General features: G+C 41.1%; 1 protein-coding gene across 1 annotated transcript in view; it reads left to right on the top strand.

Moving 5' to 3' along the window:
• Positions 1–22,553, top strand: part of plxna1a (plexin A1a) — a 168,870-nt gene that overhangs the window by 15,173 nt on the left and 131,144 nt on the right. Inside the window, exons 2-3 of the mRNA XM_079478542.1 lie at positions 3,930–5,301; positions 20,751–20,933. Coding sequence (XP_079334668.1) covers positions 4,114–5,301; positions 20,751–20,933 — 1,371 coding nt within the window. The 5' untranslated portion in view covers positions 3,930–4,113. The remainder of the gene's footprint in view (positions 1–3,929; positions 5,302–20,750; positions 20,934–22,553) is intronic.

Below are 22,553 nucleotides of genomic sequence, written 5' to 3'. Positions count from 1 at the left end.
TGTTTGGGTTTGACTAATGGCCGTGCAGTGGGGAGGGCCCGGTATCTGCAGGAGTGCCGCACACTGAGGAGGTGATTGTGCGGCAGCCTGTTGCACTGTGCATGTGCCAAAACCAGAGAACACTGTCCTCCATTTATAGCGTCACTCTTTAGCATGTGACCCACTGACACCGTGACAGCAGCCCCTCCCTTTTCACCCCAAAAAACATAATCAACTTTACACGGGCCGGCACCCAAGTGTAAACAGGTGCATTCTGGGAATTTCTTTTTTTGAGATTTTCCTCAGTGTACTTAAAGCTGCAATATGTATCTTTTTTTGTCTTTTTATTGAGCAATTGAGAATAAATGTAAACTGCTATGCTACAGTTTTAGATAAAAATATATATGTGTTGCTAAGTTTTAAGTGGTTCTTAAGTGTTTTTATGCAGTTGTTAGGGTGCTTTGGGTGGTTGCTAGGATGGCCCCTAACAACTGCATACCAAGTTATTTCCATGTGGAGTCGGGGGCCTGCGTTCCGCTGCATCTCTTTAAATCTTCACTCTCATACCACTCACGGCTTCATCTTTGATTTAGCCTCTCGCTATTCACGTTGAAGATTGGCAACAATGTTGTTGTATCAACTTTCCCTCAAAATGAGATGTCGTTCGACGACTATGTTTTGCAAATCATCAACAAGTCATTGTTTCCTCTATTATCCCCCGCGTTCCTAGTCACAGCTTGCCTCTTTTGAAATATCGCTTTCGTGGGAGGTCTCGCCGGATTGAGGCTATTACTGCTTTTTTAAAATTGGAGGGTAAATCGAAGCTGTCTTTTTTTAATATCTTGGCCTAAATCAAAATATATCAACTGTATTATTTCACCGTTAATCCAACAACTTTGCAAATACATGGACTTGTAAAATAAACTATTTTGGCGATTTACCAGAGTAAATAAGGCTTTATTCTTTTTGCTTATCAGTAAATAACTTCCAAGGTTTTGGTCTCGACGTGAACGCCAAGCCCGGCGATAATAATGCTCAAATATTTGCTCTCTGGACAATATTTTCATTAATTTTATTAAGATAATCTGACATCTTAATTTGATGACATAAATTGGTTTTACTACAGATTAGCATTTTTAATGGAGTCCAGAGCGTTTTCTTGTTTCGACGCCTGTTAATAGCTGGGGCTGATGTTGCGAGTAAATACAAACAGAAAGAAAAGTCAAAAATGCCAAAGAGATAGACGGACAGAAATGTGGGAGAACAAATGCAAGACAGATGGACCAATAGACAAAAAAGGACAGCCAGACAGAAATAACGAAATCCAAAGCAGAAAGACATCGCAACCCACGTGGGGTTCTCTGTTTGTGTGTGTTAGGATTAAGGCCACTATGTATTGATGCATGCGAGCGTGTCTGCGTGCCCGCAATAAAAAGCAGGTCCCGCTATGCAGAGCCTCTCTGGGTGGTTTAGTTGTGGCCATCACAGAGCCCTGCCTTTCGTCTACCCCACAATGCTCAGAGATGTGACCTCCATGTTAAAGAGGCACTGTGTATAAATTTGCTTAAGCATGGGGTGCCGTTTTCATGAGCTGTGCTGTAATTTATGTGCCACGAGCAATAAATCATTGCGGATGCCTTGGTCCCGCCAGCCATTTTCCGAGCTGGGCAGGTTTTGCCATCCTGAAGGTGCCACGCAACTCCCATACCTCCTTTAATTGATTCATTCAATTTCACCTTTGTCCTTGTGTGGGCCTCTGCGTTCAAATGTTTGGAGCGAGTGGGCGGTGGCTTCTAATTGCCCTATCCCATGAAAAAAGCACTGCTGTGCAGTATTAAGTCACAGAGCGCATATTTTGCTGCAGTATCATTTCCTTATTCCTTGTTCTGTATTGCATTTTTATAACCGTTTGAAAAGTGGACACTAGACATTGGTCGGTATGGGATTTGGGCAGTATAATACCACGGTTTCACTGTATTACTGTATTTCACTGTTTTATTATTACAACACTAAAATGTGTTATTTCCAAATATTTTTAATATACATATACATCAAACATTGAATTATATGATTTAATTATACATTTTTCTGTTTGAAACCTTAACTCTTGGAATCCTCTGTATACCTTGAAACCGGTATTCGCCCCATGCCTAGGGGACACTTGGCTGTGCATCGTTGCCACGTTATTAGCATATCGTTGTCCCAGATAAGTCAAAGACTGACAGATTTGTTTTTCTTGTTCTATTGGGCGTCAGGTGCAACATTGTTTCATGCAGTTTTAAGCATGTTATACGTTGTTTAGTGACTGGCTTGATTATTTATAGGCAAATTGTGTTTTTTCTGTACAGCTGGGAATTGCTTTGACAGGGTCCCTTTATCACAGAACTAAAAAGCATGCTGGACTGCTGATTCAGAGTTTGTTTAGCATGGAGAGCTCAGCTGTGATAAGCAATCTAAATGAGGGAAATTTGGGCCTCAATTGACATTACATTGCACAAGAAATATGCTGACAGATACCTCGGAATGGTTTGATATGTGACCTGTTCAACATGTGATCTTTCGGAGTGCCACGGTAACTATATGTTTGGAAATTGTGCCTGTATGCACTGTCAGATTGTTTACGATATTGCATCAAAATGTTTTGCAGTATTAAACATAAAATGTCACTTATTGTTAGGGTCAGACCTGTCAAAAACATTATTGAAATCTTGTGCCAAGTTTATGGGAATGCCTTCATGTTCCTATCAGTATCGGTGCTGGTGTCACCTTTTGCGAGATCATATCACATGATGTATAATTTTTTCTTTTAATGTATATTTCAAAATGCATCATGAAGTTGTTTGCGGTACCCAGGCCTGCACTATAGTGTGTGTAGGCGTATCACAATATGCCAGTATGGGCACAACCCATGATTTTCTCTCAAAAAAGAGAAAACAAAATAAACAAAATTTAGGATGAATTGGACATAGTATACCACGGTAATATAGCTACCACAGTTTTTGCCACGGTAACCGTGTAGTGAAAATCTGATATTGTAATTGACATGTTTTCCCTGGTATTCGTAGCCTTACGCATGACAGTCATCCCATAGTGCAGCTTCCAGCATATTGAATGAGACCCAGAGACACTCTCCTCGCTCAATAGTCTTGTGAAGTGAGATAAATGTCATCTGAGATACAATGATGATTCTGTTTTGAACACTAGAGAAGGTCACAGCAGCAGATGGTCTATGCTGCTGGCTAGATGAGAGGCCTGACATTGCCCTTGTGTAAGTGGCCCTGCACTCCGAGGATATCGCCGGACACCCAAGGCTCTTCTGCGTTGCCCGTGATCACATGAACATCATTAGACTTACAATTAGAACGAATTTGATTGATCGTCTCTCCTTCCGCAGCCCCGTGGTAGAGTCAAGAGGGCATGTTATTGGTACTGTGGTATTTTAAAACCTGATCACTTTCCCATGGTTCAAGGAAAGTGCTTTTGTTTTATGCAGGGTCAACTTGAGTGGCTTTACTGAGCAAGCGCGAGGAAATGAGTGCGTTTATTGCTGATGCTTCAGCGCTTATGGCATTCTTCAAGGTGAATTGGTAAACTAGTCTGTTTTTTGCATCACACATACTCTTCATTCCCCACCTCCTGTACGCTTTCTCTCTCCGTCTCTCCTGCACTTTGCCTTTCATTTTTTTGCCAGCTGAGTTGGCACAGGCTGTGTGAAATATTTAAGGACACAGCAGGTCTATCAGACGAGTTCTCAGTGTAGAGTTTGTGGAGTGCACTGGTGTCTGCTAGCTCGACACACTCATTAAATGTTGTATAGGATTCCACCCAAGGGCCCACTGTAAGATATTTATGTTTATGTGTTATAAGTTCCCGTTCTGGCAGGCAGAACTTTTAAAACTCTTTTGAATCAATTGTTAAACACTCATGATGTCTTCTTCTTATCATTGCAGGGCTTGTGGCCATGATGCTGCAGATGATGGTGTAAACTACAGCCGCGTGCCAAGAGAGCAGAGAGGACACTGGGTCAATAAGTTGCTCTCCTCACCGTAGACTGACAGACGCTGTCAAGGTTTTTTCAAGCCCGAAAGGTGAAACGCACCTGGCCGAACGCTTCCTCTCAGAAAGATCCTAACCATGCTGCTGTACAGGAGGAAGCTCCTTTCCGCCTCTCTTCGTGAGGCTTTTCCTTTTCTCTTCTTCCTCTCTCTTCTCCCTCAACATGGGGGGCTTGAGGTCAACCTCTCTTCCTTCCGGACCTTCGTCCCACCTGAGGGAGGGCTTACGCATTTAGTCGTCCATAACAAAACGGGTGAAGTCTATGTCGGTGCTGTCAATTGGATATACAAGCTCTCCAGCAACCTGACTAAACTGCGAAGCCATATGACAGGTCCTGTGCTGGATAATGAAAAATGTTACCCACCGCCTGGTGTCCAGTCTTGCCCTCATGAGCTATCGCAGACTAGCAACGTCAACAAGCTGTTGCTCTTGGATTCGGGGCAGAACAGGCTCATCGCATGCGGCAGCACCTCGCAAGGTATATGCCAGTTCCTGCGACTGGATGACCTCTTCAAACTGGGCGAGCCGCATCACCGCAAAGAGCACTACCTTTCCAGTGTATCCGAGCCAGGGACTATGTCAGGAGTGGTTATAAGCGGAACCCAAGGTGAAGATAGCGGGAAATTATTTGTTGGAACGCCCATCGAAGGCAAATCCGAGTACTTCCCCACCCTCTCCAGTCGCAAGCTGATGGCAAATGAGGAGAACGCTGACATGTTTAGCTTTGTTTACCAGGACGAGTTTGTCTCTTCGCAGCTCAAAATTCCCTCCGACACACTTTCCAAATTCCCCACTTTCGACATCTACTATGTCTACGGCTTCAGCAGCGAGCAGTTCATCTACTACCTAACCCTTCAACTGGACACCCAACTTACCTCGCCGGATGCCAGCGGTGAACAGTTTTTCACCTCCAAGATTGTCCGCCTCTGCGTGGATGACCCCAAGTTCTACTCCTACGTGGAGTTTCCCATTGGCTGTACCAAGGACGGAGTGGAATACCGACTGGTCCAAGATGCCTACCTTAGTCGGCCTGGTGCCAAGCTGGCACGATCATTGGGTATCTCTGAACATGAGGAGGTTCTGTTTACCGTTTTTGCTCAGGGCCAGAAGAATCGTGCCAAGCCGCCTAAAGAGTCAGCGCTGTGCTTGTTCACGCTGCGTAAAATCAAGGAAAAGATTAAGGAGAGGATTCAGTCTTGCTACAGGGGAGAGGGCAAACTGTCCCTGCCTTGGCTGCTCAACAAGGAACTGAATTGCATCAACTCGGTATGTTAAACTCTTTAATATTTATATCAATATGGCTTTGAATGGCGTTGATGAATGTAGAAGCAAATCAATCTATTAACAACTTTACTCATTTGTAGACCTCAGGTTATTTCCAGATCATTGGTGCAGTGAAGCTGGTGGGAAAGTTTTAGCTTGTGCATGGAAACGGAAGCTTGTCGCTGTTTAACAAGGCAACCTCGGCTACCCGGTCATTATCCCAGTCTCTTGGATTAGTGCCATTAGTGTCAGTCTCTGGCCTCGTGCGTCCCTATCCTCAAGTGATAATTGATTTAAAGTCCTAAAGTCCCCGCAAGTTCTCATGGGACCATTGTTTTGGTGTAAGAACATTGTGGACAGCCACAGAGATGCTAACGTGCACATACATCGGCAGCACTTTTTGCTCTGCTTTCTCCATTTAGAAAATAGCCAAAGCTCCAGTTCTACTGAATACAATGCCCTAGCACAGAATCAGAGGATTATTCCTTGAGAACAGCCCAAATCCTCCCTTCCATTATATGTGCAGCATGTTCCTGGGTGATTCGACTGTACCCGGTCATACAAGAGAAAATGCATTTTGGCTGATGGAGCGAGTCAGAGACTTGGGAGAGTAATAAAAGGATAGAATGATGAAACCGGTGATTAAGGGGGAAAAAAAAGAAGATGGAGGCAGATAAAAATCCCAGGCAGTGTGAGACTTCGTGTTGTATTATGATATATTATGATACAGCCTCAGCGATGCAGTTATCGGTTCACAATTCCCGTGCCATGACATCTCATTTCAAGCATTTTGTCATAACGCTGGTGCGTTGTGAATTATTACGTTTCCCGGCCAACCTTTATTAAATGCCCCAAATGAGAAAATGTAATATTCGCTGCAGTTTATAAAGGCAATATCTGATCTGATCAAACGTTAGTGGCATATACATCAAGGCTGTAACATTCAAACTAGACAGTAATTCTTTTTTTCCATTCATCATATGCTGAAATGTAATAACTATGAGAATGCGTGTCAAAGACCTGATGATATTCTCAGAAGTATTTTATAAAGAATAGTGCTGGTATGGAAGTGGTGGGAGCATCAGAAAGCATAATTCTGTTTTGTTGGTTGTTTAAGAAAGCTTGAGATTATCGAGTGTGTTTGTGAAGCTTTAATGGAGAAATGTAGTTTTATTTAAAGAAATCTTTCATACCGTCAAAACTTAAAATCAAACTCTGACTTTTTTAAGCTTAATTTTAAATAAAACTCCATTTATTAACCCAAAACATTAAAGCTTTAAAAGGCGTATACAATCATCAAGAGCAAAATATGAATGTAAAACAAAGGTTTAAGGGACGAACCCAATTTTCATTTCACACCTGTATGATTTTCTTTCTTCTGCATAACACAAAAGAAGATATTTTAAAGAATATTCAGTTGTCCTTGTTTGTGTTCTGCAGAAGAAAGTCATACAGGTTCACAATGACAAGAGGGTGAGTAAACTATGACAGAATTTTCCTTTTGGGTGAACTATCCCATTAATATTTAAAGAATATCTTTGGAAAATCTGGAAGGTAAACAAATGGTAGGACTTTACATTTTTAGGGAACTTTGCATTTAATTTTAATGTCACAAATTCCCTTTAAATGTTTGCACTATTACACAAAATGCTTTGGTGCTTTGAGTCTTGACAGCTGACCGCCTGTTTGTCGTCTGTGTGATATATACACAAAATTGGAAACAACATTCGTGATCTTTTAAGGTCTTATTTGTTCGGCTGACTCTATGCACTTTCATGAGTAAAGGCAGATCGAGTTCTGCTATTTTACTATGTTTTCTGTACAGTCCTCTAAAATGTTAGCTTTTGCACTCGACTGTTATTGTGGTTTAATATAAATAACATTAATATCGCTCCACCAGGACAATAGTTGACCTAAAAGAGAGCTGTACTTTGGATTTTCGAATGCAAAGATTTAAGCAACCATAGCTGCAGTGGACATGCTTGCATTCAGTTCGTTTCGGTCTTTACTTTGTCAAGTCTTCCGTATAATCTAAACTATTGCCTTTGCAGTGCATTGTGGGAAGTGTAAACCATATGGCCAGTGCAGAACATGAAGCGGCCATAGTGGTAGACTTCATCGACGAATAACTGACACTCGCATTAAGGATAATAACTGCTGCCATTATAATAAGGGGCCTGGAGCAATCTGCCTTGGTAATGATGACGGCACGGCTGGCTGAATTGGATGAAAAGATAACGCTCTGAGGGTCCTCCACCAGCAAGTTGCTTCCAGCTTATGAATAATTCACCCTCGCTCACCTTGTGTTGTTCATTTATATCCCATCACAATCAGTGCATGATCAAAAATCCCTCAGCCGCCTCGCTCTGCTTACAAGCAATTAATGTTGTCATTTTCCAATCACAAAGCACACTTTCATAACTCGCAATGCTGCGAGACAGGCACTCAGACAGACAGGCTTTGTTTTTATAAGACAGACAGTATCACTGCTTTTGACGTCTTTCTTCGGCCCACCTGTCTCATTGCTCATGGTAAAGCTATGCATATATGTAAATGAGACACTGTACATGATGTTGCTTGATTACCATCTGCGACGGTGTGTTGCAATCCATCACAGACATGTCAGCACAGCCAAAAAATACATATGTGCTTTTACTGTTCTGCGTTTGGTTCAGATGCTGTCAGAAGTGCTGGTCTTTCTTCTTTGAAAATCCATTTGACTAATGTTCATATTGGACACTTTTATAGGTCGAACAGTAAAAAACATGTTCGTACTTATTGAAGTGTACCAGTAAAATGATCTTAAAACAAACAAAAGATTAAGCAAAATGCCATTTTAGACGTTCAGAGAATTTCTAAAACACATTTTAATTTTGAGTGTTTATTACGTGTGGCGAACTTAAATACCAGAGCAGGGAATTTTATTGTACTTTTATTGTAGAATATGTCCTATACGTGCTGTCCGAAACATAGATAAATCAAAGCTGATTGCAAGACTCAACGAGGGAATATTAATGTATCTGCGTGTGTGTGTATATAGTCATTCAGTCATTGCATTCGGTTCCGAACTTATTTAATCATTTAAATTACTTATTTTTTTGTAAAAAAAAACGTTTGTACTATTGATTCTTGGCTAAATATTGGGAAATATTTAGAAATCTGATTAGCCATGCATTTGTTCTTACTTTAAATGGGGTGGGCGATCTGACGATCTTAAATCGAGATCGATCTTGAAGGCGTCCTCAATCCACATTTCAACGGAATCGTGAGGATCGTGATCTTGTCTAAAACAAGAGGTGTGTTCGACAACATTCAGCGCTGCACAGACCCTCTGGCGTATGACATTGAAGCCCCGCGAGAGCTTTGCATGCTTTCGGATGACTTTCGCCGAGCTGCAAAGTCTCGCACGTGCAGTTCAATCACACTAGGCCTATATTATCTAGGAATTTTGCTGCAGTTTACTATAGGCCTAGTAAATACTATAGTATAGGCTACTACATTATATTTACATGGACAAACACATAACCTTTGTTGTTAACCAGTCTATTTATGTGAAGATCTGTGCCTGTGTGTTTTTTAAAGATGATATCAGACATTTTATACCTGTGCTACCTACCTGTACTACTGTTTGGCCTGTGCTACAAAACTTCAAACCTCTGTAGCACCAGTGCTATGTGCAAAAAACATAATGTACAACCGTCTTCAGATCGTGGATCGAGACGGTTCATGCTGTTTGGTGTTAGCTACTTTGACCTAAATAGAAGTATTGAGATGTGTTTTGTTAATGAATGTTAAACAGATGCGATGCAATACAATGCATGGGTTACCCCCCTCCTACGCCAGAGAGAGTCAGGCTCGTTTCAAAATTTGTGAACGTGTCACTCAAGTCACGTACCATTTCTCTGTGATTTGTTTGGAGAATAGAGACATGTCTCTATTTTAAAGCACTAGTAAGTATAACATTAACAACCGGGTTGTTATTCAGGTGGTTTACAGTACTGTACACTGTTTATGTGGATATAATGTCCATTCGATATCACAAAAGAATTTCCAGAAGTGATTTCATTTGCGTCTGTCTCCCTTTGGAAGCACAATGGTGGCTCTTACAAAGACTTTGTCGCGTTTTCACTTCTTTGCCGAAGGAGATAACATATATACGAAAGACACTCTTAAGAGCAGTTTGCCCGTTTATGGCTACTGTAGAAACATCATGGTGAATTCCATGTAAGGGGATCCATGGTGCATGTAGAAATAGCTCATTCTAAGGTAATGAAAACGTCATTATGGTAAGGTCTTTATACACCTCTGAAGACGTAGTTATGTATATTATTTTGCATATCTGTCAATAGATCCTGCACCTTTAAGTAAATAATCAAACTCTGTGTGTACAACAGGATTAAGCCCTGACCATCAGCTGTATTTAACTACATTGTGTACGTGGCCAATATTTACTTTGCTGCCAAAGTGGCCTATTCAGATGTCAATGTGAAGATCTTGGCATTGATCTAGAGGATACAGAGATTATAGTCCGTGTTGGCGCCTCTTTGTCCATTTCCATGCGGGAGGCGTGCCAGGATCATCCCAGGCTCTTCTAAAATTTACGGCTGACATAACGGCAGAGGAACTTTTAAAAGTACCAGGTCACCTTCCGTGCCAGATGCAAGCTGGTTTCCAACGATCCGAATTGTGCTCGTAAAAAGAATAGACAGAAACAAAACAAACTAATTAGCATTGCTAATGAGCCTTTCAGTATGTCCGCAGGTGATATTAAAAAGCACGACACAATAACAACAAACGGCGGCAACAAAGCGCTCTCGTCACTTCCATACTTGAAAACACAGCGCGAGTCGCTCTCTCAGGAAAACGTCGCTAACTGCATTATTGCCGAACGACTGCTTTCCATTTCGGGACTTGAGCTGATTTTCGGTATGGCACAGAGACAAAATTTTGTTTAACTGATGAGCGAAAAATACACCAGGACCGACTCCTCACCCTTCGCTCCTTTGCATAATTACATTTATCACTTATCTCAGTTGATCACTTGGCTGGTGATTTTAATTGCTAACAGTTTTCCTTCCAGCATTCGCTTCTCCTTCAGACTGATGGCTGAAAGATTTTCCGTCTTGTCTTTTAATCTCGCTTCCTATTGAAAACTTCCCAGATGAAAGACTTTGTGATTAAATCATGACATTGAATATCATTTGCTTGCTGTTAGTATTCACTTTAGTTCATCTAATTCCCCGAGGACCTGCTCAAGAAAATGAAAGAACAAGTCCATGTGGGAGCTCTTCACGGACAGGAATAAAGATATTGTACTGGATTACACTTTAATGGCTTCCCATCTGTGACCCCTTCCCTGTAGAATATTGATCGGAGATGACTGGATATCGAAAATTCATATAGATGATATGATATGCACCTCGATATCCTGTGGGCTAATCGTTTTTCCATAGTATTATGTATTCTGCGTCTGAAACCCTCTAGTGATTTTCTTCCATGAAACAAAGGGAAAATGAATAGGAGACATCTGGTCGGTCCAAACATGTGGATAACATACCTGCAGCACTTTTAATGGTACAAATGTCTACCTTAAAGGGATAGTTCACCCAATTCAGTAATTTATTTACCCACGTCTTTTAAAACCTGTATGTGACTGCTGTTTTGTGTATATTTTGAGAAATGTCTCCCTGGTTTTGTGTCCAAGTGTTGTTTGGTTACCAACGTTAAAGAGATTTAAAAAGATCATTGTCTTATTTTGTGTTCTGCAGAAGAAAGTCATACAGGTTTGAAATAACACAAGGGTAGGGGTTTTTATTAGATATTTTCCCCAAAATTAAACTGACCCTGTCTTTTCCCACACAATAAAAGTGCATTTTATAGCCTTGTGAAAGAATCAAACCAAAATGTAGATCATTATTCACCTTGCAGCTCTAGTCACCATTCACGTTCATTGCGCGGCCCAGTTTTGTCATTCTGTTTAATAGACCAAAGCACTAAGTAAATGATAAGAATAAAATATTTTTCAGGTGAACTGTTCCTTTAACACAAGCCATTTGAATCGAACGAGGCCTTGCGAGCTACAAATAACGTGTAGACAACAGTATGAATTCACTCTGATGGTAATTTTAAATCAATAAGTCAGCCAGTTAACTGGGCTATAAGAAAAATGACCCCCCCCCCCCAGCATTCGGATGGAGGCTCGGTGTGTAGGTTGCAAATCTCTTCACAGGTCAGGCTTGGAGTGGTCCCCATCTAATTGTTGGCGTAATTATTTATTGATGCATGTTTGTGTGGGAGCAGCGTAGAGGGCGTGTGTGGGATGGTCGGTGGTTGTGATCATGCTGGCGGTGTGTGTTTGAGAGCGAGTGTTTGTGTGCGGCGCTGTTTGCCAGACTGCGTGTGCAGCTGTATTTGTTGTTTCCTGTGGTGGTGGGCAATGGGATGGATCCAGGCAACATCACACTGATTCATATTCCACATCGGCCTGAAAACAACTCTTACATGGGAAAATCCAGTTATCACTTCTCTGCTGAAATTAAATGTTTGAACTGGTTGTGACTGGTTAGTGCAGTGGATGTCTTGCTAGTTAAAAAGGCAGGATTGATTTTTTGACACCGTTGTCTTTGGATCCTAACATCCCTCTAGCAAGCAAAACATTCTCTTTAATTACCCTAAATTTTATTTTTTCTATTTTCTTTAAGTACAGTGTTTATTTCGATCATTTTAATACGTACACTACCATTCAAAAGGGAAATGTTTCTTATCTTCAACATATTTTGGTTTAAGTGTATTTGCATAAATGTTTGAAATGACTTGATAATTATTTTGAAATAAAATAAAATATTTGTATTAGTAATGGTTTATTATTATCAAATTTATATTAATTATTATATTATTTTATATTAGTGATGCTTTATTAATTTCTAAAGGTGTATTCATAAATAATAAAACATTAGTATAATAATAATAATAGTACATTGTAAACTTTAATCTTAATTTAAAAAGAAATTGGTTGATAAATGGCAAAGTTCTGCAGTTAAAGCATATGCATTTCTGCGAAATATTGGCAACGCTTGTTTTGGTCTGGATTTTGAGTATGGACTTTGAGTAAGGGACCCTAAACCTTTTAATTGAAATGTATGTTAATCAAAATGTTATTCTTTTATTTTCAGATGTGAGGGGTAGTATTAGGCCTGGGTTTAGGGCTTAAACACAACATTTTCAATAACATTAAGCTTATGAACATTAATTGGCCTTTGATTTTGAGCAGTTAAGGTTTGAGGTTGGTTTACTGTGAGGTTTGGACTGTGTTTGTTTAACTGGAAAACTACAATCAACTAAAGATGTTGTTTCAGGAACACATCATATTTTGCAAAACCACTGTCACTATTTTTTTAAACCGGGTCGATGGAGAACCACAAACCTTTTTATGTGATAGAAGAAATGCTCAAGCATACAGATCTACAGATGAACTCTGCCACTTTTGGCAAGCAAATTTCAGAGCATAACTAGCATGACCTGGAAAGAAACACGGTGAACCACATTTGAAAGGACAAAGCCATTTCTCATTCCTGGCACCTGAACCGAACCTGGAGAGCCAGTGGGAGAATCCTAACACCCAGAAGAGGTCACGCTGGCTTTCAGAACTTGTTTCCCTATAGCTTGCTGTTGTCAGAGATGTTTTTAGCAGGCTGGAGTCTATTTGTAATGAGAGGGTGTATGATTAGATGATGGCGCATTACTGGACGCTGAGGTCAGGGGTTCCAGGAAAACATAAAATGTTTTGGATTCATAATGAGGCTTGGATGTCCCTTTTGGTGTTGTCACAACCTTGCAGCATTTTTTAGGGGGTGGATCCAGTGCAGTAAAACCGAGAAATAATGTTCGCTAATGGAAACCAACAGTTAGGGCTGCAGAGCCAAAATGACTGTGCTTTTTGTTCAAGTGAGTGGGAAGGACGGTTTGCTTTATGACGTTGGAGTTTATGCGCACTAAAGGTTTTCATGATGATGGTGTGTTTGAATAGTCAGTGTTTGCAAGGAAACTTCCATGTGTTTTTTGTACGTTTAAAGCGCTCGTATTGCTCCAGGGAGATATTTGGTGATAACCACGATACAGTACATTTAGCAAATGAGCCTGTAGATGCTGTTTGATTTCATTGATATTTTCCATGACTCATACCAAACCCATTGCTTGTCGTTTCAATCTGGTTGTTTCACACCAAAGAAAGCGACGCTTTACCAGCTTGATCCAGTTCATAACCGCAGTCATCATAAGGAATGATAGCTGTTAGGATATTCTCTGACTGCATAATCATTGCTGTCTTTCTCCAGAACGCACTGGAGGCCATTTTTACATCAACCCTTGTGGAACTCTGTGTTGGGTGTATGGTAGAGCTCATCTATGTAGGCTAAACATTATATATATATATTTTTATAGTTAAATTGCAATAAAACTCTACTTAAAGGGGCAATCAGTAACTTTTGAAACGTATACATTTATTTTGTTCTTATCTTTATTTGGTAAACATTGAAATACACAGTCATTTGCTGTTTAAATAGTTTATCTTTTTATGTACCTGCTTTTTGTTTACATATTTCCAAACCAAAAATCTAAAATACAACACAATTCCAACCCTTACTGTACATGTATTAAGAAAGATGTAGTTTGGAAGAAAATAGTTTGTTATTTTCGACCCAGCATTGAGTCAAAAATGGCCAAGCCCAACCGTTGGGTTATAAATGCTATGCTGGGATGTTTTAACCCAAAATGCTGGCTTGTTTTAACCAACTGTTGGGTCAAATATAAATATTTTCTATATAATTTAACCCAACAGTTGGGGTTGTCTCATTTTGACCTAATGCTAGTTTGGAAATAACCTTTCATGGGGATGTACGTTAGAAATACTAATTGAGATGATGACACAGACAGTGCATCAAATTTGAACCTAAAATTGCCATAATTGTTCACCATATCTACAAAACAAACAACAATGCTAAACCCCAATTTGTGAGCTAGTTTGAAACAATAAAGTAACATTATGAATACAAATTTGATATCATCCAGCCCTGGTATGCAGCACATTTAACTGGCATTAGGCAATTTAACAACAGGCCGAACATTATGTGATCTTGGTTCTTTAGCCAGGGCCTTTTAAAATCCTCATGCAGTTTGTCACTCTGAGGCTTGTAGACGCCTCATGCTGAGTCTTGGAGTAGCTTTTCCAGCCTGGGTCGTTGAGCGGGCGTCAAATGGCAAACCCATATTCTCTCAGCGATACGTTGTGTTTATAGCTTATGGTTGTTGAGAATGAACTCAGCAGGACCTCCAATGGCTACCATAGAGCTGTTGAATAGAAGCTAATGAAATCGCTCATTGCTTGCTCATGCGCACACACATACAACAGGGTTATATCACGGATCTCATTACTCATTGCCGTATGAGAACGTAGCTCTTGAACACACACAATTCTTCAGCCAGAAATGCAGTTTCGCAGGCGCGCTGCTCTGGGTTGAGAGGCAGCATCTGAGCTGTAATTGGATTAGTGTTTATGGGATGGTTCATTTTAGATTATGGAGATTATAATCTGATGTATAATCTTTTGCTGGGACAACAACATTGAAAGGCTCAGATCGGTCTCATGGTTTTATAGATCAGACTACAGTGCAAAGACCGCATGCGTCTGACACACAAGGGCACACACACATGTAGGAATCAGTGCTTAATGGAGAGCATGTCATCATTAGATTAATAAACAAATTAAAGCGTAAATAGATATGTGTTTTTACGGTTTTCCAGATTTGATTTGAGTTTATTTAGGTTTATAGACAGGAATTTAATCACATTCACCATAAAAGTTTGTGTTTACATACATTGTGTGTACATCGTATATATATATATAGTTTAAATTATTGGTCAATATAAATAAATGCATCTAAATATATACACATGTATCTGTATGTGTTTGTGTTTAAAATGGCAAAATGAATATGCACCATACACAGACGTGACATTTATTCTGGTTGCGAGTAACTACGAATAATCATTCAACAGCCGTAGTTTTTATTGTGATATTCAGAATTCCTTTGCAAATTCTTTTCATTGCCGACAAAAGTATGTAAATCCATACAATAATGTTTTATTTTTGCAGATTTGTACTTTGTCAATACATTTTAACAACCCTTGGCCTTGAACAAACAGATTGTCGCATAATCTTGCCCTCAAACATAGACAGACGTTTACCAAAGTCTGCTCACTTTCTGTGTTTGCAGACCCATGTGTTTTTCAGGCCAGGTTCAGGTTCAATGGAATCTTAAGGGGAAGCGATCAGGCAGGAAGTTGGTCAGTAATGTTGAGAAATTGGCCTAAATTGCATTTCTTACCCAGCACATTAGTAAAAGGAACAGCTGCTTTCAATAGAAGCTTTTTGAAAGCAATGACATGTCGGCGTGCCAAACATACGTGTGATCGCGGCACAAGGTCGCAAATCATTCAGCCTCTCCAGATTTTTTCTCATGAGATGCGGTGCAGAGTTGGGGATGCGGTGCCAAACTCTTTGTTCCGTTATCCTAATGTAAACCATACGAGTACTGTTTTCATATAGAAACCGTTGCCTTATACCGTACGTACAGGTGAAGACAATACTGAGAAACACGCTTAAGGCAAATTTCATGACTTAATCAAGAGAAAAAATTTGGAAATAATTTTTCCTTAGAAAATGAAGCCTTTTTTAGTAGCTTTTAGTACTTAAGTGGTTCTTTTGCCTTTTTCAAGCTTGAAAGCTTCAGTCTCATTAATGTTTCCAGAATTCTTCATTTTGTGTTCCACAGAAAAAGAAAGTGATACAAGTTTAGAACGAGGTCTCGTCTGTTTGTGTCCTTTTGGCATTATTTGAGCTACAAAAACAATACGCTTGTTCATATCTTGTTAAGCATCTTTTGAGAGAGAACTACCAATACATAAATAAAAAGTCATTCTACTTTACTGAAAGACTCGTTTTTTGCTGAATCTTTATGGTGATTTATATCAGTTGAAATCCATCTATTACGTCATGTCAGTAAGAGAAGGGAAGATAGATGAAAAATTGTGTGTTTGTGTTCGAAAGGGGGAGAGAGAGAGAGTGTGTGTGTGTGTGTGCGTGTGAGAGAGAAGAAAGAAGAGATGTGTGTGTATTCTCTGCCAGATGTCACAAGGCTGAGAACAGTTCATGGGCCGTCACATAATCAAGCCTGTATGCGCTGCTTGGAAATGTTATTGCGTCATGTGACGCTGGTCTGAGGAGTTTGTGTGTGTGAGTGTGAACACGCTGTGTGGAGCGTGCGTGTGCAATGTCAGGTCAGCAGAGAGGAGATATAAACATCTGTCCCACAGCTTTAGACTGCTGCTTGGTAAATGACACAAGCGCACATAACACATTTGCATGTGCCGCTGCTCAGGTTTGGCTGGAATTCATGCACTTGCGTCGTCCTTCAGCTAATGTTTGTTTAAATATACTGTACTTTCATACAAGACCTTGTCGCTCAGATACTTGTAAGATTTGTTACTGTTTATGTTGGCGGCTTTTGGCTAGTATAAGCTCCAGTGTTTCTGTGTGAGACTTCACAGGGTATTGCGTCTCACTTTCTCTTTCTCCCGTTCAATAACCCGCTCGCTCGCGCATTCCCTTTCTCTTTCAACTCATCGTGTAACATTTCCCGTAAATGACCGTTTGAGATCAGCACTTTGAGTGCCGTTTCAATCTACTCTTTAATACCCCGACATTTAAAATGGGCTCAGATCAGCGGCGCACATTTCTGCTATGATTTCCACTGATATTTTCCATCGCCTCCATGCGGTGAACACCTGCGCTCACTCCACGACAGAGTCTCATGCAAGATGTTATAAAGCCAAACAATAAAGAGCACGAGTGGCGTTTCAGTGCCAAGGGAGTGGATGCGGGGAAAGACAGAGAGGAACTGAGACAGGGCGAGAGAGTCCAGGTAGGTGAGCGTGTAGACTGATATATCGCCTCTGAGTTGCAGCCACGCCGCAGGGTACAAGACCTGAATAACAGGACCCTTCTTAATGCACCACGCATGTGAGACGTTGCAGGTGAACGTATGAGACGTGTGATAATGATTTTGTGTTTATATGTTTACTTTTATTCCTCAATTAAATGACAGGTTCCCCTCACAAACCTTTCCCAAAGGACTTTGACTTTAAAATAACACCATTAAAGAAAGCCAAATGATGGATCATGATGACCACGCTAATTTGATGTGCATTTTTAGATAAGCCTCGGATGCTTGGGGAATCTGTGATGTTCTCCTGTCTAATGCTGTTAATTCCCGGAGAGAGCGTGCGAGAGGCATGGAGCGCCCAAATCCTGGCTCACTTTAGTGCTTGTACCATTAAGACCCAATTAGGGAGCTTCCATTGGATGTTTGGAGGAAACAAAGGCCAAACGGTAGAGCCGCTGCATTTCTACCGTCACCAATCAAAACAGGAGGCTGGACGCCTGCCAACGCTCCACTCATCTCTCTCGGTTTCTCTCTCTGCATCCAAAGATTTTGGCACTCGCTTTTTATCTTCATTTATGGGTTTCACAATCTACAAACACATTTGAGGGCGAGCACATATATACACATTTGAGGACAAATATGCACTGGGGTGGGAATTGATATTGTAAAGGGGGGTTGTGATGATATCAAGTTTTAGTAGTTATACCAGTAACATTTGGACAAATGTTAGATACCAGTGTAGATACGGTTACATTGTTCGCCTGAACATTTGTGATCGGCCACTAATTAGAGTACATCTGTATGGCCACCACCAATAATTTTGTCATCATTTATTCACCCTCATGTCGTTCAAAATCTGTATATGACTTTTATCTGTGGCACACAAAAGAAGATATTTTGAGAAATGCCTCAGTGGCTTTGATCATGCAATGGAAGTCATTGGGGTCGTTTGGTTACAAAACATTCTTCGAAATTTCTTGTTTTGTGTTATGCAGAAGAAAGAAAATCAGGTTTGGAATGACATCTAATATCGAAAGAGTTTTTCTTTTTGGGAGAACTATCCTCGATCACACAACTTAACACGCATCTATAGACTATTTATTGTGATTATATAGAACAGCTTGGTGGCAAGGTTTTTCATAGCTTTTACGTTATGACTGAACCATGACTGAAGTGCTGAATTGAGCAATCAGCATCCAGTATAAGATCCATTTATTTCATAAGCCTCATTGTTATTTTTGGCTACGTTTATGTCCTCCCAATAATGCCTTGTCTATCAGGTCTCTGTCTCTGCGGATTACGCCTGTTGCGTCTCTGAAACCCGCTGCCAAATTAACCCTTTGAGACCTGTCTGTGTCTATCACATCCCGCTTTGTCAACCCTGCCTCCCTTATCGATTCCCAAGGCTATCATTGGGCGGATGGAGAGAGAGGCAGGAAAAAGCTGAGAGATGCAGCGATAGAGACAGGAGGATAGTGTCCGCTGTGATATTGATCAGATTGTGTAACGATAAGACAGGAGGATTACAGTTGCTCTCAAGGTGTGCATGTGGGTAAGCAGAGGAGATCTAGCGTTGGAAGCATTCCGTTTTCCCCACTGAACCACAAGGGGTAATGTAAAATTAGGCAACATTGAGGTGTGTGCTTGCCACATGCACTGCACAGGATTATGGGTAACAGTTTAGCTCCACATAAGAGGTTCATTTTATCAGCTGATGTAGTTCTACAAGCGCCTACTTGTTTTAATCTTAGTTTGAAGTTCATTCTCTCTGGCAGAGCTGGATTTAGAGGCATCTCCTCCTTGTCCGTCCTGTCAGAGGCGTTTTCAACCCCTTCCATCTCAGCTGTCTTCCCCCTTACATTCCGCGGATATTGAAGATGACACGGCCCGGCCCAAGAAGCTGCGGTCGCACGGCGCCTGTCTTAAAAACTTGTTAACATGTCCGTGTCACTCAACGCCCTGCTCCAAATATAGAGGCTCGTGGGAGGAAGAGATGAGATTCCTTCTTGGGTCAGGACACACTTGTTGGAGTATCCTCCCTTCACCTCCCACTTTAAACATTCAGATAAATTCCTCCCTTGCGTAGCCAAACAACCTTACGGCATCGTTGAGTCTCAATTGCATCTTTCATCTGTAATTTGAGTTAAACTGGACAAAACAAAAAAGGGAACCTTTGATAGATAAGCACTGTTGGTGATTGCGGTCAATGGCCTCAGGTGTCTTCACTGTTATTTCTGTAGATCTGCAACCGGATGTAGAGTAGGAGGACAACACTCCAGTAGTGTTTGTCATCAAGTTTAATTTGTTTCTTTCATTTTTTTATTCTTACCTTCACATACAGTATATGTAACTTTTCCATGCTGTATAAATGACTCTACGCAGGTTGGATTCATTCATTCAGTGCACACCATTAGCTGTAGTTTGTCCCTGCAACCTTGTCTTTGCCAGCGCTTTTCAAGCTTTGCTAACGTAAGTGGTATTTCCAGCATCATTGGTTGGCTTACATTAACCGCCATTACTAGCGTCATTAACTCTGCCAACACAGATAATGTTACCTCATCCAACTGAAAATAACACCTAGTGGCAATAACTGAAATCGGTGAGCAACCAACATTAGCACCCCGAAGATTGCTGCCCCTAAGCAAAACCCGTACGTGAGGCCTACTGTAATTACAGTACCTCAATACCACCGCATGATGGTCCGGGTAACCCAGACAGTTCTATAACCTTAGGGATGCTATTGCTCCCTTTGTGTCCCCATTCGTTTATCCAATTCCATTCTGTTTGTTCTATTTCCAGAAGCAAATCCCGCCACCCCCACGGGTGCTGGAAAGGACACACACTCTTGTGTTGTAGGACACAGCATACAGTGTTAGCAAGTCTGAATATCCTTCCCGCTGCCTGGAACGGGTCATCCTTGGCAGCATCGGTGCCCCTTGCTGGGTGAAGGATGAGGGGCAGCATTGGGCAGCAATGTGGGCAGTTGGGGGTCATGGCCACTTTTGTCTCCACTAATGAGTCCAGTCTGTTGGCCAGAGCAGGGAGGACATCTCCCGGGACTCTTGGTGCATTGTACGGTGTTCTTTGTGTTGCCCGAATAGAGATTGTGCGTGTAAGGCTTTGTGTGCACACTCATGCGGCATTTGGTGTTGGCCACAGTGTTTCCGTACAGAGGAGGAAAGAGCTGAGAAGGATTTCCCTTAGGTCCTCTATATTTCAGAGCGTTCCCTTTGCAGCACAAGCTCAGGGATTTTCCCTGCCATATATCCATATGAGTGTGGGGCTCAGGCTGATTCATTAGCACTGAAAATACAGAATATGGCCTCTAATGACCCAGAGGAATATTGAGGAATGGATTGGTATTCCAGAAGATTAGGACTAGTGAAAATGCCACACTGCATCGGCGAAAGTCTCCCACTCACTAACTACTTTTTCTTTTCTTTTTCTCTGCAGCCGCTTCAGATAGACGACAACTTCTGCGGTCAGGACTTCAACCAGCCTCTGGGTGGCACCACCACTATTGAGGGGATTCCTTTGTTTTTGGATAAAGATGATGGAATGACAGCTGTCGCGGCTTATGACTATCGCGGGCACACTGTGGTATTCACAGGCACCCGAGGCAGCAGGATGAAAAAGGTGAGTTTCACGGTTCTTAAGCTTGGCGTTCGATTGAGTTTTGTAATTACAAGTTTTTTTGCGGTGAAATGTGGGTGTCCGGGAACATTTCGGGGTGTTAGTGATGCTTTTGTTCGACAGTGGAATTAAAAGGGAGACAATTGGATGCTGTTTTTGAATTGCTCACTTACGTTAGATATAAACACCACTTCTTGTGGAAAAGTAATTCTTTTACATAATTAGAAATACTTGTTACTAAAAAACAGTTACTTTTATATATACAGTATCGTCTCATTGTTCCAAACGTTGCAAATATTCATTACCATGGAATATATTAAAGTTGAAATGGCTTGCTATTTTTGTAGAAAATGTATTGGAGACACTTTTTTCGCAAGAATTTGACACCATCTAGACCCATTCACACCCGCGATAGTGCTGAAGTATGCAGTAACCCTGTCTCAGTCCTTGTATATGACCCCTGCCTTACGTCTGAACCACATAGGTTGTATACGGGACAGTTGGGAAAGGAGGTGAGCGGATGTTGTGCGCTATCTCATGATCGGAATCACATTTCCCCTCCGCCTTTCTCTTCCTGTAGTGGCTCTGATCCGGATAGCACTGCCTGTGTCATTAGACAGAAATCAATGGCCCGTGTGGAAATGGAGTATGTGTGTCTGAGCTCCTAATAATGTGAAACCTATAAGGTGTATGTACATATGTCGATGGTGTAGTTAGACGCGCATGTGATGGAATGCTTAACCGTGTGTTTGTTAATTAGGAGATCATATCTTAGCGTCTGATAATGCATACTTCACTACTATATCGTGCAACTGTACATTTGCATTTATGCATTTGGCTAGCACTTCAAGATTAAGAATTTTAATTGAATTTGTGATTGAACCTGGTCTCTTAGGTAAGCTTTGTCCGCGCCCTCATGAGATGAACCGGGCAAGCCAGGCCAGCTCTGGTGCTCGTGTGCGGATCGGTGCCGACAGGGCTGTTTTATTGCAATTCATTTAGTGCTAAAGTGTGGGTCTGGCCCTAATGAAATGTAAAGCTGTAGTCTATTGACGTGGGCTCATTGTAATTCCCCAAGTCTTCCAGTTTAGCTGTGAGGTCTTATTGATTCATCTGTATGAATATATAATCAGGGCCTAAATCTTAGTGGCTGCAGACAGCTGGACAAGTGGGTGTGGGTTTTAATGCAGTTTGGGAAGCGGAGACCCACGACTGGCTGTTGTGCAATGTGCCAGATTGTTTTCTTTGAGTTGCAATGATGTTTTGCCTTTGATGCGTTTGTCTGCCTAAATGTTTCATCTCTATTTTTTCTCATTCAGTCATTTTTTGATGCATTAGTTATTGAATTGAAGTGTGCTGAACAATTCTGAAGATGATTTATTTCTTTTTGTGATTGGTTACAATGGCATTTTGGAAATCTGGTCTGATTGGCTGATATATCCATCAAGGTCTTGAGCAATAAAAATTAACATTCCAATGTGTATGTGTAAGAGAAGTGCATTGTGGGTACTTCACTTATTATTCAGGTAGAGCGAGTTTCTGAAGGCTGAAAGATTTATAAATGTATGGATGTGTTTATGAGATTTATCGAGTGTCCCTGCTAAAGCACATGGCCCCTGAGGG

The sequence above is a fragment of the Barbatula barbatula genome (genome assembly GCF_947034865.1).
Source record: "Barbatula barbatula genome assembly, chromosome: 17".
In the NCBI taxonomy this organism is placed as follows: domain Eukaryota; kingdom Metazoa; phylum Chordata; class Actinopteri; order Cypriniformes; family Nemacheilidae; genus Barbatula; species Barbatula barbatula.
Note: the sequence above shows the minus strand (reverse complement) of the source record. Positions and strands in the feature narration are given on the sequence as shown.